Source organism: Siphateles boraxobius, unplaced genomic scaffold (genome assembly GCF_051911475.1).
Source record: "Siphateles boraxobius isolate OS27281-9 unplaced genomic scaffold, OSU_SipBor_1 7, whole genome shotgun sequence".
Classification (NCBI taxonomy): domain Eukaryota; kingdom Metazoa; phylum Chordata; class Actinopteri; order Cypriniformes; family Leuciscidae; genus Siphateles; species Siphateles boraxobius.
In genome coordinates, this window is record NW_027509197.1 from 19,824,904 (window position 1) to 19,843,717 (window position 18,814).

General features: G+C 39.8%; 1 protein-coding gene across 1 annotated transcript; it reads right to left on the minus strand.

Moving 5' to 3' along the window:
• Window positions 1-8,468: 8,468 nt before the first annotated feature.
• Window positions 8,469-10,030, minus strand: LOC143723642 (sterile alpha motif domain-containing protein 3-like). Its single transcript, XM_077216311.1, has 4 exons — window positions 9,815-10,030; window positions 9,497-9,664; window positions 9,169-9,264; window positions 8,469-8,990 (listed from the first exon to the last, which is right to left on the minus strand). Exons 1-4 carry the CDS (start codon window positions 10,028-10,030, stop codon window positions 8,679-8,681), a joined length of 792 nt encoding a protein of 263 aa, XP_077072426.1. The 3' UTR covers window positions 8,469-8,678.
• Between the last annotated feature and the right edge of the window lie 8,784 nt (window positions 10,031-18,814).

Genomic DNA, 18,814 nt, shown 5'->3' on the forward strand with positions numbered 1-18,814 from the left:
GTCTTATTATTCTAATTTAATTGATCAAATTTAAGAATTTAAAATGAAAGATGAAGTAATATTTAAAATGATTAGGGGGGAAATGCCCTTTATAAAGGTTAAAATATCATAAATATGCAGATTTTAGTTTATCAAAGTTGACTGAACACTGATGAGAATTTTGTTTCAGAATAAATTATATTTACAACACCAAAAAAAAATCCTATTTTTGTCCAGGACAAGCTATTTTTTTACTCGGACAAGTGAATGGCCGATTTACTTGTCCGAAGCACAAGCTCATGAAAAGGCTTAATTTCGAGCCCTGCATATGTCATGGTATTCAGGAACAAACTTTAGCTACATAGAGGATGAATATCTAGAACAGACTTTGGGATCTGAACCTTACAAAACCTACTTCTAATCTTTCTATATATCCCTCATTATATATCCCTCATTATATCCCTTTCTATATATTCAATTCAATTCAAATTTATTTGTATAGCGCTTTTCACAATACACATTGTCTCAAAGCAGCTTTACAGAAAGTGCATTTCGGAAATGTACATAGAAAAATTGAGTTAGTTAATCAAGTATTAATTTATGGCATAACATATCGCCGGCTTTGAGTCGTCTCTTCAAAGGCGTCGAGTCGTCTCTTCACAGGCGTTGGGGCATCTGAAGTCTCCGTGAGAGGCTGGATACAAACTGGAGCTGACGAACGCTATTTACCTCGGGACAAGCGTCCCGAGATAACAGCAGAAAGGCAGATGGGAAATAATTAGCATAGCTGATGTTCATAATGTTAATGCATTCGAACTGATTCAGCAGTAGTATTAAAGGTTAAGCATTAAGTGAATGCTTGGTTAAAGAGATGCGTCTTTAATCTAGTTTTAAACTGGGACAGCGAGTCTGAGTCTCGAACAATATCAGGAAGGCTATTCCAGAGTTTAGGAGCTAAATGCGAGAACGCCCTCCCTCCTTTAGTGGACTTAGATATCCTAGGAATGACCAGAAGCCTCGAATTTAGTGATCTTAAAGAGCGCGATGGATTGTATGGCGATAGAAGGTCTGTTAAATACACAGGAGCTAAACCATTTAGGGCTTTATAGGTCAGTAGGAATACTTTGTAATTGATACGTAACTTAATAGGTAACCAGTGTAGAGATGATAAAATAGGTGTTATATGATCATATTTTCTTGATCTAGTAAGAACTCTAGCGGCTGCATTTTGCACTAACTGTAGCTTGTTTATTGAGGATGCAGGACAACCAGCTAATAAAGCATTACAGTAATCTAGTCTCGAGGTCATGAATGCATGAACTAACTTTTTTGCATCAGAAACAGATAGCATGTTACGTAGCTTAGCAATGTTTCTAAGGTGGAAAAAGGCTGTTCTTGTAATATATGAAATATGATTTTCGAAAGTCAAGTTGCGGTCTAGTATAACACCCAGGTCTTTTACTGTAGTGGATAAAGTAACAGGACATCCTTCTAAATTAAAGTTGTATTGTAAGGGATTTTGTGGGTAGTTTTTTGGACCAATAAGTAGTACCTCCGTTTTATCTGAATTTAATAGCAGGAAATTACACGTCATCCAGCATTTTATATCATTTAGACACTCTGTCAATTTAGATAAGTTAGTGTTTTCATCTGGTCGTGATGAGATATATAATTGAGTGTCATCAGCATAACAGTGTAAAGTAATTCCATGTTCTCTTATAATATTACCAAGTGGCAGCATGTATATTGAGAATAGCAGAGGGCCTAACACCGATCCTTGCGGCACTCCATAGTCTACTGACGTAATCTTTGATTTTTCCCCATTTAAACAGACAAAATGGTAACGGTCTGATGAGTACGATCTAAACCAGCTTAATGCCTGTCCCTGAACACCAGTGTAGTTTTGTAGTCGATCCAAGAGTATTTTATGATCTATAGTGTCGAACGCAGCGCTAAGATCGAGTAGAACTAGTATTGAGATACAGCCTTGGTCAGAAGCTAAAAGTAAATCATTTGTAATTTTAACTAGAGCAGTTTCTGTGCTATAATGCGGTCTGAATCCCGACTGGAATTTTTCATAGATATCATTTTCTTGCAAGAAAGAGCACAATTGAGCGGACACAACTTTTTCTAGTATTTTAGACATAAATGGAAGATTTGAGATGGGTCTGTAATTTGCTAAGTTATTTGGATCTAATTGCGGTTTCTTAATGAGAGGTTTTATTACTGCCAGCTTGAATATTTTTGGAACATGACCTAAAAATAAAGATGAGTTAATAATATTAAGAAGAGGCTCTTCCACTACAGGTAACACTTCTTTCAGTAGTTTAGTGGGTATTGGATCTAATAAACATGTTGTTGGTTTAGATGCAATGATAAGTTTATTTAGCTCTTCCTGTCCTATAGTTGTAAAGCGGTGTAGTTGTTCTAGAGGGGCCATAATTGAGGCCGAATCATAAGACATCATAGAGGATTGTATATTTAAAATTGTGTGTCGGATGCTTTCTATTTTCTCATTGAAGTAATTCATAAAATCATTACTACTATATTGTAACGGAATATTTTGCTCTGGTGATGTTTGTTTATTTGTTAGTCTAGCCACGGTGTTGAATAAAAACCTTGGATTATTTTGGTTATTTTCTATTAGTTTGCGGAGATGCTCAGCCCTGGCTGCTTTTAGAGCCTTTTTATAACGTGACATACTGTCTTTCCACGCGATTCTAAAGACCTCTAAATTAGTTTGTTTCCATTTACGCTCTAAGTTACGAGTTTCTCTCTTGATTGCATGCGTAGCACTGTTGTACCATGGTGCTTTAGTTTTCTCTCTAACCTTTTTTAATCTAATTGGTGCAACAATATCTAGTGTACTAGAGAACATGGTGCTCAAACTGCTAGTCATTTCCTCTAGTTCATCTGTTTGTTTGGGTGCACTGCGCAACTGAGATAGATCAGGTAAGCTATTTGAGAATCTATCTATAGTGGTTGGAAGGATTGTGGTTGGAAGGATTGTTCTGCCTGGTCGATAACGTGGCGCAACATGACAAATTTCAGCAGTACGTATTACGCAAGATACCATGTAATGATCAGTGAGATCGTCACTTTGCGGTATAATATTTATATCAGTTGGATTGGTTCCATATGATATAATTAAATCTAGTGTATGATTTAGACGATGAGTGGGACCACTGACATTTTGCGTGACCCCAAAGGAGTTTAATAAATCTGTAAACGCAGCCCCTAACGCATCATTTGTATTATCTACGTGTATGTTAAAGTCTCCAACAATTACTGCTTTATCGACATTGACCAATAGATCTGAGAGAAAGTATGCAAACTCTTTTAGGAAGTCAGCATAGGGCCCTGGAGGTCTATATAGGGTAGCCAAGGCTAGAGATAATATGGATTTGTTTCTTACATCTAAGAGCGTAACATTTAGCACAAGTACTTCAAACGAATTAAACCTGTGACCTGTTTTCTGAGTAACATTAAGAATATCTCTATAGATTGTTGCAACTACGCCGCCACGACCGATCAGACGGGTCGATAAGACATGCTTATAACAGTATCCTGGTGGAGTAGACTCATTTAGACCGAAATAATCATTTGGTTTAAGCCAGGTTTCAGTAAGGGAAAGTACATCGAAACTATTATCTGTGACTATTTCATTTACAATGACCGCCTTAGGTGTGAGCGATCTAATGTTTAGAAGACCTAGCTTTAGAAATTGTTTTTGTTCACTGATATTTAGATTTTCTGGTTTAATTGCAATAAGATTTTTGCTAGATCCTACACTAGATTTATTGTTTGGCCTCACTAAGCGAGGAATAGACACAGTTTGTATATAATGTTCTACACTAATTATATCAATTAAGTTGGGACAGCAAAGACTGTGATTTGGACTTTGACTTACTAGTCATATGGTGTGTAACGTCTTGGAGATGTTGTCCGACAGAACAGCCGCTCCGATTCTGCTGGGGTGCAGGCCATCAGCACGGTAGAGCCTAGGTCGCTCCCAGAACAGATTCCAATTATTTACAAAGAGCAGTTTCTTTTCATTACACCATGACATTAACCATTCATTTAGAGCAAATAATCTACTGAACCTTTCTTGTCCTAGTCGGTACGTGGGAAGCGGTCCAGACACGATGATCGTTGCTTCAGGCGATGTGCTGCGAACCGTCTCAATCAGGCTTCTGTAGTCCTTCTTCAGAACCTCCGTCTGCCGCAGCCTGATGTCGTTCGTCCCCGCGTGTAGCACCACAGCTCCGACGCGCTCGTCACCGTTCAGGATCTCGGGAATCTGTGCAGCGACATCAAGAACACGAGCACCAGGAAAGCAGCGAGTGCGCACCTTACGCTTACCTGAGGTAGCACGGACATGACGGACCATGGAAGTGCCGATGATCACGGCGGCGTCACGTTCCGGCTCGCGAGGAGGGGAGAAGCGGTTCCGGGTGGAGATCTCGAAGACCGGGAGGGGCGGGGAAGTCCTTGGTCTGGTCCTGGCTCGTGTCTTCCGCTGTGGGATCACCCAGGGTCCATGGTGTTGCCTCGGTGCCGGAGCGAGTGAAGGCAGAGATGATCGAGTCCTCCTGGGCAGAGAAACGCACGGAGTAGACAAAGTCGGGGTCAAAAAGTTACTAACCACTGACTTGTGAGCATCGGCGCGTGATGTTTCAAGCGCTGATCGCCGATCTCGCAGCTCGGCTTGCTTCACCAGCAGAACACGGAACTGCTTCTCCACCGACTCCAGCTCCAATCGTACCGAAAACAGCTCGAATGTGTCCTCACCTGCACTCAGAGGTAACGTTAGACACACATCCGATATGTTCGCCATTATAACAGATGAACAGTAAATTAGTAGTGCTACTACCAATGTCACTACTAATTTAGGACTGAAATGATGGATATAACCCGTATCCTTTCAGTGAAACGGGTGTAAAATGAGAGGGTCGATAGGCGCGAGGTCACGCGTGAAATGCTAGCGGGCTAAAGGCTAGTAGCCGAGATTCGGAAAGTTGGATCTAAGTAGCGATATCAAAGCAATCCGATTGTTTTTTATAAGGAATAGTGTCGAGGATAAGTTCACATGATATAAAAATAGAAAGTGCTTGTTTATAAATGAGTGGTAAAGAAGAAAATCAGGGATTAATGAATCAATTCGACGGAGCTCCAAACACAAACACAGATCGCATGCGCAGGTCGAGTCACACGATCCCCTCATATATCCCCCCCCCCCCCCCCCAGCCATCTATCTTTCACACACGCGCACATATGGTTCCTCAGATCTCTGCTGGGTTCATGTACCTGCTGCTCTGTGTTGGAGTAGAAGCTGGTGAAGATAATGACAGATGCCCTGCTTGGCACTGCTGCATTCTGATCTTTAATGAGTAATCTAGAGGCTTGACAATAATTTAAGTGCTTGCACTCTGCTTTTTTGCTGAAGATTTTATAAGATTTTATCGCATTAAGATGTTGCTAAAGAGACTTCAAACTCAAAAAGGTGATGCAACGAAAGAAAATGGAATGACAGTCTCTGAAGCTTTTCCACTAATTTTCAGCCTGGAGCCACCATTTAACAGAAAACCTGCTTCAGATGGCAAACATAATCTCACTGTTATCCGCAAAACTGTGTCTTGTACAAAACAATACCCTACTGTGCCTGCTCACAGCCATTTGGTCATCAATGTCAGGGAAAAACAGTGGAAAAGCAGAAAGAGGAAGCGTGCTGTATGAGAGAGTGAGAGTGTGCGATTTTTAAGGTACAACATCGCCCTCTTCAGGCAGGAATACAACAAACACTACAGGGAACAGACTCGTTTTTTAGGTTGGATCATGAAAGGAAATAAATCTGATCAAGATGGAGTATACAATGGTAATAGTATAGTGCTGCTATAATTCTCAACAATGAGAATGGAAATTGTTGGGGCACTATCACGCTACACAGACATGGCAAAGATGCTGGACGCTGTTGTTACAGATTTGCAAGAGTCTTCATACTGTCAAAACGCCAATGGCATTGTTCAGTGCTTTTGTGTGAGGCCAGGCTTTTTCCACAAGGAATGTCACGTGAATGAATTTGCTACCTTTGACATACATGTACGGGAATTGTACAACATAATAATGAACTAAAGAAACAGTTTGTCTTTAAAATAAAATCATGTCACTCATAATGTACCGGAGGCATAGTCCTCCTACAGCTGATAAAATACTAAACTAATATATATTATGTATTAGGCTTAATATATTATAAATCAACAGATGTCATGCAGTTTACAGCACGCACTAATTAGTAAAAAATCTTATGGACAACCAGATTCAATTCACAAACTTGTCCACATAAATCTTTCTTCATTAACTTATTTCACTCAGTCACAACATACACATACTAGCTATATACACAGTACACACACATACACATTTATGTGTGTGTGTGTGTGTGTGTGTGTGTGTGTGTGTGTGTGTGTGTGTGTGTGTGTGTGTGTGTGTGTGTGTGTGTGTGTGTGTGTGTGTGTGTGTGTGTCATGGTTCATGAGTTCGCAGTCTCACCCTCGCTCTGTATGTATATGCGTATATGTGTGTGGGCGTGGCTTGTTATCACTGCTGATGAGCTAATCAGCGCCGGCAGTTGCTCATGTAGCGTCATATTTATTGTCTGTGATTTCGCCCTGTCTTTGTCAGATCATTTCAGGCCATCCTAGGATCTCTTCGGGAGTTTGTTCTGTGCTTCTCTGGTTCTCCGTTTCCTGGTTTGTTCTGCTTCTTGTTTCCCGTGTCTCTGGAGTACCTGACTGGATCTGCCCGGACTTCTTCTGCCCATTGCGTCCCTGTGTTACCAAGTTACCAATTGTAACGCTTGCCGTAAAGCAAGTCAATTTAGTAGTTTTCTTATGTCTCATTAGAACTACAGAAACGCAAACCGATCTGGCAATCTTAAATAGCGTGGATATATCAGATAAAAGACCGCAAAGCTGTGGCATAAGTGCATTTCACCATGTCACGACTTGATGAACCACTGAAACGATTTTGGAAATATTTTTTTTAAGGTAAAAATTCTTATTTAGTGCTGCTTTAAGTTACAGACGCTGACAGAACGATCTGACCAATTAGGGATTCAGCGAGATCATCCGATCTACAGGAGTTTCTTTCTAACAACAGTGTCCGTATGGTTCGTCAGGAGGAACAGATAGTCGCTGGTCGGGCAGTACAGGCTCGGGTAATGCAGGTGTCCGAGCTCACCACCCAGATACAACAACCGAGATCACCCACTGCGCCACCCCCGCTGCCCATTCCCCACAAACATCGTCAACCAGCATGAGCCGCGCATTCCCACGCCAGAGAGGTATTCCGGTGAGCCAAACCTCTGTAGAACATTCTTAACGAAATGTTAAATATTTTTCTCTCTCCAACCATTAACCTTTGCTTCTGAGCAGTCCAATGTGGCATTGGTAATGACCCCGCTGTCCGGCGGCTCTGTGGGGAACGGCGGTGTGGGAGAACCAACATCCCTGCTGTTCCTTGGTTCCATGCACTCGAGGAAGAGATAAGACGGGTGTTCGATCGTGCGGTAGCGGGTCGCGAGTAGGCCCGCAAACTCACTGACCTTCGCGAGGACAACAGACCCTCTGGCAAGGGGGGCGTGGTTTTGCGAAATCTGTAACGAGAGAGGAGCCCGTGTCAGCTGTGCGGTGTGCTGATTCAACCTGGGGCATTGAATAACAGCCGCATGGTTAAGGTACGGTGTGTGCACGGGGTGGTGGTGAGTTATCCTATAATGCCTGTGGAAATCCAATTTAGGGGAGAAAAGCATAGTGTGGAGGTGGCAGTTAACCCGCACCTGGATGATATCATAATCTATAGTAACGACTGGCAGCGTCATATGCAGCATTTGCGTGCTGTCCTGAAGACGCTGAGAAAGGCTGGGCTCAGTAAGGCTGGAAAGGCTGGGCTCAGTAAGGTATCTGGGCTTCCACTTGGGTCATTATATGCGGAGTGATAACCGCAGCACCTGAGACGTGCTGTGGTGAGGAGCAGAGAGCGCGTCTCAGGTGCTGCGGTTATCACTCCGCCCAAGTAGCAGTGCTTCGCCTTCAGAGAATATAGTTCCCAGTATTTATACTGTTAAAATATGTCTGTGTCTCATGTGACTTTGTTTTTTGTACACTCTGTGACTATACAAATCACAACATGTAAATAGGAAAATGTTTGCGTTATTTTGTCACTTATTTGGATTAGTATGCTAGCTGCAACCATTTACATCCAGTCTTTGTGCTAAGCTAGGCTAGCGGTGGGTGCGTCAAACAGACTTATAGCACGCACGGAGATGAAAAAGGTATGTATGAACTTATCTAACTCTGGGGGATAAGGTGAATAGGCTAAAGTCCCAAAAAGTCGGAGTGTTCCTTTAAAAACAATTTCACTTAAAACTCTTAAATTAAATTGTTTTACATTGAACAACAGTATCAAATGCACAGTGAAATGTGGGTCCACTTGTGCAGGCCACAATGGTTGAGGAAAACATTAAAACATACAAAACATTAGCGTTACTTTTGCATTATGAGAACAAAGGCATATTGTGTAGTTTGGGCCTATTGGCTGAACATGCAGTAACTTTTTTAGGCATTATTTAGACAAAAGGAGATAACTTTGAAATAGTCTGTTATAATGCTTTCCCCTGCAGCCTTCCTTCAGATGGGTTTCTACATCATCAAGTCATTCTTGAGGGTCTGCAACCTGGGTGACAGTTTACCACTTTCCAGACAAAGCAAAATCTTTTGAGTGAATTCAAAAGTGTTAGTCAGTGCTTTGGGATAGTTTAGGTGTAGTGCATAGATAAGTCCAAAGATTACCAAGAAGGCATCGCCAATTCTGGGGAGGCTGACCACGGCCTCATTTTCAAGGATGACAGAGATTCTCAAAGGGTTGTAGTGAACTGGACTTGTTGTGTCATGGTCACTGATGACAGTAAGGAGGCCTACTGCAACACCATCAAGCTCTGGCTCAGACTCATCCTGAATGGATGGAAAAGAGACACTAATCACAAACTAACACATGGAAAAGAACAGCTGACATAATATATCTTTCTTTAACCAAGTCCCATTGAAATCCAATACCTCTTTTACAAGGGAGACCTGGGTCTCATTCTTAGAGGTGAAAAACATAAGATGTTAGTGACTTAAGGAGACTCACTGTGCAGGTTCTGAAAAATCCAGAAACGTCCTCGCGCAGATACACAGGAAGGGCGTGGAGAACAGTAGTGCGCATGGTGTGGATGTCATGGATTTCCTATTTAGATAAAAACAGAATTATATACTGAAGAGTTTACTGAACAAAGCTGATTTTAAACAGTCCAATCAGAACAGATGTCCACAAATAACCTGTTCACATATTTAATGCAATCAGGCAAATGGCAAACACAAATTGAACTAATTGCAAAATTCACAAAGCTCGTTTGAATCATTGAACCTGTTCAATGTTCCACTGGTTCAACCTATGAAATGTGTAATAATGTATTTACCTGTTCATCGTGGATTTTAAAAATTTCAGCCAGAGCATCTGATATCTTCCCAGTTTTTGATGCCTTTTGTCTGAATAAGGTCATCAGTCGAGGAAGATGGCGGTCAAGCTCAGCATAGAATGTGTTGGGAAGGTTCTGATTAGTAATCCGCTGGAACTCTGCATACAACTACATTGAAATAACAGCAGGAGGAGAATCATTGCTTAAAAAAAATAGTTCCAATTTGAAGAATGTAGCACATTTATAAAGCAGAAAATAGCAGCCAAATGAGTAAGAATCACAATTTTAACTTTAAAAGAGAGAGCTGAACCATATTACCTCAGACTCTATTTTGAGAGCAGGCCAGAGGTCCATGAGCTCGTTCACTGGTGGGCAGGACATCACTATGGTCTGTCGGCGTAGGGGAAATGTGGTCTCCATCATCTTTCTAATGAGGGGCAGGTTCTTCTCAGTCTTCTTGACTTCCTCAACAATGGTCTGCCTCAACTGCTCAAGGCTTGAAGGATCCTTTCCTTCGGAAAAGTGTATAAGCATTGAAGAGGGCTGATTCTGGAATAGTGGCTGTGCTGCAGCCTGTAGTGTCTAAATAACTGTATTCTGGAGGTGAAAGAAGCTGCGTACAACTTACACGTCCAGGTCATTTTGGAACCAGCAACCTAATAGGTGAAGAAAAAAATGACAAAGTTTAGACCACCAACTAAAATTAAAACAGAATTGCTTCTACTTAATAAATATAACTACAATACTATTATCTTACCAAAACATGATATATGGAATACAGCTAACACTGCTTTAAAATGACAACATGTTTTCAAACAATTTGTTTTATATAATGTCTATAGATGTAAAACAGCATAAGTAAACTTATTAGTTTTTTACATGTTTTTAAGACAAATCTTGAATTAATTTTTGGACTCATTTTTAGACCAATCATTTCTTTTTTGCAAGCAAATTATACAAAGTTAAGTAAAATATGATCTAGACAGGGTCAAAGGTTAAATATCAATTAGGAAGATGGTATTTATGAACAAAACACTTTCATGAATTGTTGACTTAAATACAGCAAAAAGCTTTATTTTGTTCAAACAGGCAAGTCGAATATGTGGGAGTGCGTCTTATTTAAGGTAACCACACTAAAACATTGTCTGAGAAAAAAAATAATTTAAGTTATTGGTTTTTAGAGGGGTAAGGGGGGAGGAGGGTGAGAGGGGTGATTGATAGAATAATTCACATTCATTGGATTACCTGGTATCTTTATCACGTCTCCAGTTTTCTTAACTCTGTATTAACTTCCTGAAACTGGAACAGAGATGCATGAACTGATCTGAAACTGGACAATTAAAAGCATTCAAAGAGTATCACATTATAAATACTTCAATTTTTATATTTTCCCTGTTAATGATCTTTTCATTTGATCACCAAAGTGTCTAGCTACTAAAGGCATCAAGCTAAATTAACATTAAAGTAGCAGCACTGGAAATGTACTGCATGGATAATTAACAATAATGCAATTTCTACAAACTAAAGCCTTACTGGTAAGAGTTTTTAGTTTATTAATATTTGTTATGAAAAGCAGCTTGTCTCCTGCAAGGTCATTTGTTTTAAAGTCCCCATGAATTCAAAATTGACCATACTTACTTTGTTTGCCTAAATTGATCGTTTTGTGGTGAACAATTAATCCATGCAAGTCAATCCACACAAAAAAATTTTTTGTCTTTAATCAAAATCTGAAATTTCCCCTCCCCTCTGCATTGGAGGACCTTCCCTGATGACGTAGGTTTGACGGTTTGGGTGTCTGCTTAACATCCGTAACGACGCCCCTCCAACTGACAGTACACAGGCTGCCTGTGTGTTTGAATGAAACACCTACTTTTCTAGATCCAATCAGGTGCTAGTTGGAAAAAAAGCCACGCACACTATTTTGCCTCATTTAGTATTCCGTTTCTCTCGGAAATACGTCACAACACTGGAGAAAAGTCGTTTGCAACTTCCGGTTCACGGGGACTTTAAAACCGACGCAGCACAAGATGGCGGCCCTGGGCAGTTGACTGGTGTTCTGTTAACGTCCCTAGAAGCTACAGAGAACTCGGACTTGCTGAGTCAGTGTAGTAACTGTAGTTTGAGCTTAAATACGCCCTATAATGCACGTTCATGCTCTTTTATTATGATAATGGACCTTAGCGGTGAACTATTGAAAGTTTCCATCAACAAAAAAAATCTAAATATCGCATACGAGGTGTCTGCAGTGGTTCAACTAACGTCTAATTCTCACACCGAACGCGAATTTAATTATTTGCGCGAGTAAATTAAATACAAAGTCAATGCAAAGACTCGAATAGACGCATCATTCGCGCCCAATTCGCTCGAGTTCAAATTTTTCAACTTGCGCGGGTGAAAGTCTTCCGCGCAAGTTGAAAAATTTGAACTCGAGCGAATGTTCAAGCGTCTAACTAGACGCGTATTTGACGCTCTATTCGCGTTCGGTGATGCCGCATTCCTAGATCTATCCGTCTAGATAAGACTACCGTGATGAGCCAGTGAATACGCTCTCTGAGACAAACACATCAACAAATGCATAAAAAAGTCAAACTGAATAAATATTAACACTAAAAACTTACAGTAAGTCCAATGATGCTGCCGCGTAGGTAGTAACTTTCTGCAGGCCTTCTGTCGTTGGTTGCTTCCCGCCACCCGCGTGCAAAATGTTCTTCTGTTTTTTTTGGGGGGTGGGGGGTTTGCACAGAGCGGTTAGGATAGCAATCAGCGTAGTATGTGCAATGCATTAGCGCCGCCTTCTGCTTCGGATGTTGAATCAGATTAACTCGGAATGAAAAATGATCCCTGGAGCTGCTCAACACTTAAATAAAAAATATATAGGCTACATTAAACTGATGACAATAAAAATACAATAAATAAATACATTTTGTCTTCCACTAATATCTAATGCATTTCAGTTTGCCCCAATCAAATTGTTTTAATAGTATATGGTTGTTATATATTTGTTATGATCGATTTTACTTATTTGGTTAAGCACTTTGAGATTTTATTGTATTTTATATAAATATTGTATTTTATTATTGTATTTTATATAAATTAAGTTTATTTTTAAAACCTCCCTATCTAAAACAATAAAAATAACAGGACTTTATCATTTGTAGCATGTAATTACTTAATTGTGTTAAGTTGTATTTAATTTATGTTTTTAAGTTTTGCTTACTTATTCACAAAAAAGTTCAATTTAATAAAAAAATATTAGTTAAATTTACTCAAAATGGAAGACCGTGTTACACCAACTTAAAATAATTAAGTTAGTAGAGCTTTTTCTAAAACTTTGAGTATACGCTACTTAATCTATTTAATAAATTTGAACGTTCGGGTTTACAGTGATACCATGCAGTGGAAAAGCACCAAAGCGTGCCGTACCGAACCGAACCGTGCCCTACTGTACCATACAGTGGAAAAATTAGTGAGGCCAGAAGGGGATCCTGTGGTCTGTGTGGGTTCTCAGTATAGTGAATGGGACACTATTCTGTCAAAAAGCACTGTCCTTCATATGAGACGTTAAATCGAGGTCCTGACTCTCTGTGGTCATTAAAAAGAGTTCGAAAAAGAGTAGGGATGTACCCCCGGCATCTTGGGCAAATTTGCCCCTTGGCCTCTGTCCATCATGGCCTCCTAATCATCCCCATATACTGATTGGCTTCTCGTCTCCACCAGTAAGCTGGTGTGTGGTGGGCGTTCTGGCACAATATGGCTGCCGTGACGTGCCGTCACATCATCCAGGTGGATGTTGCACATTGGTACTGGTTGAGGAGATTCCCCCTTCCATGTAAAGCACTTTGAGTACCAAGAAAAGGCACTATATAAATGTAACAAATTAATATTATTATTACACACACACATTCACAGAATGAGTTACAACAGATTTCCAGTTCCCAGCATGCTTTGCTTCTGATTGTTAAAGGAGAGCAATTGTTAAAATTAATTGTTATTTTGAGTGTTTTGCTCAATATTAATATAGGGGGGAGATCTTAGTGTTAAATGTTCTATCATTTTGGATTTTAAAAGGTTTTTGGGGTTACCATTGCTCAGAAGAGTAGAGCCTGTGGTTCAATTGACGATTGGCCAGATACATTTAAGGTTAAAATTACCATAATTTGGTATTTTTTTATCATAATACTAAATATGTACCATAAGTAATGACTGTGCTCTCCTCAGCACAATGATATTATTTCTGTTAAATACTTTAGTACATGCATGCAGGTGTGCTTGTGCTTTTATTAGCTAGCTTTATTAAAATATTGAACATGTATAATGCAAATAATTATATAATGCAAGAAATATATTACATTATGTATATCTCTATATGTGTTTATAATGCATGACTAAATATATCTGCACATAGATTTACATACGTTATGATATATTAGTAAATACTGTATATCGTCACATATTTTTCAATATATGAAAAGCGGTAATTCCTTATGTATTATTCAATATATTGTAATATTGTAATAATGCAGCAGACATTGCAATGGCGGATCTGGGTCGTGGAGCGTGGGCGAACCTGGGTCGTGGAGCGTGTGCGGACCTGGACTGCGGAGCGTGGGCGGAGCAGGTTGTGCAGGCGACCATGGTGGAGCAGGCGATCAGGGCGGAGCAGGCCGTGCAAGTGACCAGGGCGGAGCAGGCCGTGCAGGCGACCAGGGAGGAGCAGGCAGTGCAGACAGCCAGGGCGAATCAGGCCGTGCAAACGGGACCAAGGTGGATCAGACAGTTCAGGTGGCCAGGGTGGACTAGACAGTTCAGGGGACCAAGGTGCACCAGACAATTCAGGGGACCAAGGTGGACCAGACAGTTCAGGGGACCAAGGTGGAGGAGACAGTTCAGGGGACCAAGGTGGATCAGACTGTTCAGGTGGCCAAGGTTGGTCAGACAGTCCAGGTGGCCAAGGTTGATCAGACAGTTCAGGTGGCCAAGGTGGATCAGACAGTTCAAGTGGCCAAGGTGGACCAGACAGTTCAGGTGGCCAGGGTTGATCAGACAGTTCAGGTGGCCAAGGTGGCGCGGCCTCCATGGTCCCATCAGGGGACCTACTGTAATGTCCTACTGACCTACAAAATTTTCTCGGGGGCAGCTATGGGGTTATGGGCCGGAACAGACCCTGGCTCAGACACCGGCTCAGGAACAGTCACCGGCACAGGTTATCTTGTCCGGAGAGACTGGCTCGGCAGACGTGACATGAACAGTCACTGGCTCGGCAGACGTGACTTGAACAGTCTCTGGCTCGGCAGACGTGACGTGAACAGTCTCTGGCTCGGCAGACCAAGGTTATTTTCATAAATGAAAACTGAAACTAAGACAAACTATTGGTCAAAAAACATTTTCGTAAACTGAAATAAAATTAAAGATTCATAATAAATGAAAAACTAAAACTAAACGAAACTAACAACAGTTACTGAAAAACTAACTGGAATAAAATAATAATTAGCAAAAATAAATTATAGTTTTCGTTATTAAGCTCTTCACTTTGGCGAAAAAATCTGACCTGTGGCTGTTTCATACGCGTGAAGTTGTTGAGGCGATTAACCGCTATCCTTTTATTTCAGTTTACGAAAATGTTTTTTGACCAATAGTTTGTCTTAGTTTCAGTTTTCATTTATGAAAATAACCTTGGTCTGCCAAGCCAGAGACTGTTCACGTCACATCTGCCGAGCCAGAGACTGGCTCAATGAAGGACTGTAGCGTCAAACACATCGCTAGTGCTAAGAGCTGTTCATAAAGGATGCATCAGTTGCAGTGGAAGGGGAAATAACACAAGGTAATAAGACCAAAGTTGGACTTCTTTTAACATGAGCGCAGCATTATTAGAATGCTGTTTCATGTGCGAGACGCGGGTGCGACAGCAAAACAAGTTTGTCAAGCACAAAAAAACATTTTAACATTTAATTTAATACTACTGTATGTTTGAGATGTCATGTTTTCATGGAGGTTGACAGGCTGAAAGGTGCTGTCATTATCTTTGTTTTTATAAAACATATACTGCTAATAATATTATCCACGTGGAGACATTTCCCTGCAATGTATGGAAAACCAGGACACAACACACACACGCGCGAGTGCGAGCGCATACAAAAACAGACACACACACACACACACACACACACACACACACACACACACACACACACACACACACACACACACACACACACACACACATTCTGTCTTCTTACACTAACCCTACCCCTAAACCTACCCATCACAAAACTTTCTGCATTTTTACATTTCCAAAAAAACACATTTTGTATGATTTAGAAGCTTGTTTACCTCAATTTAGGTCCCCACAGTGACACAAGTCCCCTTGAGTCTGTGTGCTTTCAGGTTTAAGTCCCCACCAGGATAGAACAACATGTACACACTCTCACACACACACTGCATAGATACTTCATTATTTAATCACACTGGCTTCACAGTAGGTTGTGTTGGCTGTAGTCATATGAGTTGAGCTGGGTTTTTTTTTTAAAGTACCAGTGGCCACTCTGCTACATTTACAGCTGAAATAAAGTAAACTAGGCATGTTTAACAAGATTTTATCTTTAATATGAATTAGTAAATGTACATGTTGGTCTGCTGGCGCACATTCCCCTGCCTCGGAAATCCATAAAACACAATCCACAGCCAGAGGCCGCTCTTAAGTTATTGTAGCCAATGGAGAAGAAAGATGATGACATATGGATATCTATCCTCCACATTTACAGGATGTTACAGCAGGATGTTTTTCATTGTAAGGGCACACATGATGGAAGAACCAGAAATTAAAATAATGAAATTAAACAATAAATACAATATTTAGCCAATAACAGTGTGTGGTTTGTCTGTTTCTCAACTGATCTTGTACACATAGGCTATAATTCTTTAATAAGAACGTAGTAGATAAGAGATTGGTTAAAGCAGATGAAAATGCACTACAGCTTCATTAATGGGACTCCACATATTTTACACTTACTGGTGTTTTGAAGCAGTCTTCTGCTTTTAAGCATAAATTGTGTTTACTTATACTAACTACTTGTACTATGTTTACATTAAGGCTACATTCACCTGTTATCTGGTTGTATGATTATATTTTGCTATTCCTTTTGTCAAGAGAATCCACGTAAAATTAGTAAAATGTTAAAGCAGCCTAAAACAGTATAACAGGGTGAGATAATTATTCAACTGAACTATGATTTATGACTTACATTATATTTTATTTTTATTCTAAAATTCTATAACTGCACTGCATGAAGTGACTGGTGATGCGACTAGGCACAACTGCCAGTATGATGGTCTCAGTGATACATGTAGCAGAGCAAGACACTTTATGCAGAGGGGGATTTTGATATTGATGCAATGGTAACACTTTAGAATACGGTTCCTTCGTTAATGAATAACTACACAAGAACCAATGAGTAACACAATATTGACAATCTAGTAACTATTATTAACTAACAAGAAACTCTGATTAACGAACTAGTAAGTAATAGCGCACAGATGAAAGTGGTAGTTCACTATTAACTAATCAATAACTACTATTTTTTTTATGCTTCCCAGAGAACTACTGAAAAGTGTATTAACAATCTAGTAACTAAAATTAACTAAAAAGAAACTCTGATTAACGAATTAGGAAGTAATAGTGCACAGATGAAAGTGGTACTTCAATAACTACTATATTCTTTTATGCTTCCCAGAGAACTACTGAAAATTTTCATAATTCATACAAAACTAATCAATAACCAATGCAGGATAAATGACTAGCACTACATTAACATTTGAACCTACCGTACACGAATACACAAGGTTGTTTAAATTATCAATATGTAAGCTGTTAATAATTGGCCTATGCTGTCTATTTATCAACTGAATAATTTTAAAGAAATGGATTTTTAAATGCAGTTGTCGGGACTCGGGACCTTACTTGTCCTGTGGCCAGTTTTCTGGCATTCCTTTGGACTGGCATTGAATCACTAGAGTCACGGTGACGACTGGAACATATTGAGTCATCAGTCATCCAAGTACCATATAGATTGAATTTATTATTTAACTTACCTCACAAAAAAAATTGTTTTTATGTATGTCTCCTAGCATATATATATATATATATATATATATATATGTGTGTGTGTGTGTGTGTGTGTGTGTGTGTGTGTGTGTGTGTGTGTGTGTGTGTGTGTGTCTTGTGAGTGAGAAGATTCAACACTTTATTGGCTTTTGATTAGTAACTACTGTAAGAATCATGGGAACAAACTAGTAATGACTCAAGTGTTACTACATAGTTCTATGGGAATTACTAATTATTTGGATTCGTATTCTAAAGTGAAGATCATGGTAACTAACTAGTAATGACTCAAGTGTTACTATACTTCTGAAGAATTTTTCTAAAAGTATACTAAAGTTCACCAAAAATCTCAAACGCTTGAAATTACTTCTGTGTTTGGTTGCACAAATCATGACTAGATCATGTAGTAACACTTGAGTCATTACTAGTTAGTTCCAGGGATCTTCTTTAGAATACGGATCCAAATAATTAGTAGTTGCCATAAAAGTATGAAGTATGACTTTCGTCTGTGCACTATTACTTCCTAATTTGTTAATCAGAGTTTCTTTTTAGTTAATAGTAGTTACTAGATTGTTAATAAACTTTTTCAGTAGTTCTCTGGGAAGCATAAAAAAATAGTAGTTATTGATTAGTTAATAGTGAACTACCACTTTCATCTGTGCGCTATTACATACTAGTTCGTTAATCAGAGTTTCTTGTTAGTTAATAATAGTTACTAGATTGTTAATATTGTGTTACTCATTGGTTCTTGTGTAGTTATTCATTAACGAAGGAATCAATACCTCTTTCTGACAAGTGCTCACTGCTGTATCTGAAGTCCATATCCTGCTAAATCTCTCTCTCTCTCTCTCTCTCTCTCTCTCTCTCTCTCTCTCTCTCTCTCTCTCTCTCTCTCTCTCTCTCTCTCTCTCTCTCTCTCTCTCTCTCTCTCTCTGAAGTCGTGGTGTTGTGCAGAATTTCGACCCTCTGCCAAATTATTACCCTCCTCATTAAAGTCAGTACCTGATTGCCTAATCCTAACCCCTCCCCAGTGGCGGTTCTAGACTGGGGGCCAGGGGGCCCGTGCCCCTGTGACAAAAAGCTTGGCCTCCCTAAATGTGGAGTGTTAAATAATTTTTACAAAACTGTTTTTTGCTATCTTTTTTATCGTTGTGTGCATATTATTTTTTATTATTCTATCTTTGTGGATTTGCTTGTTCACGTGACAATTTGCATCACAT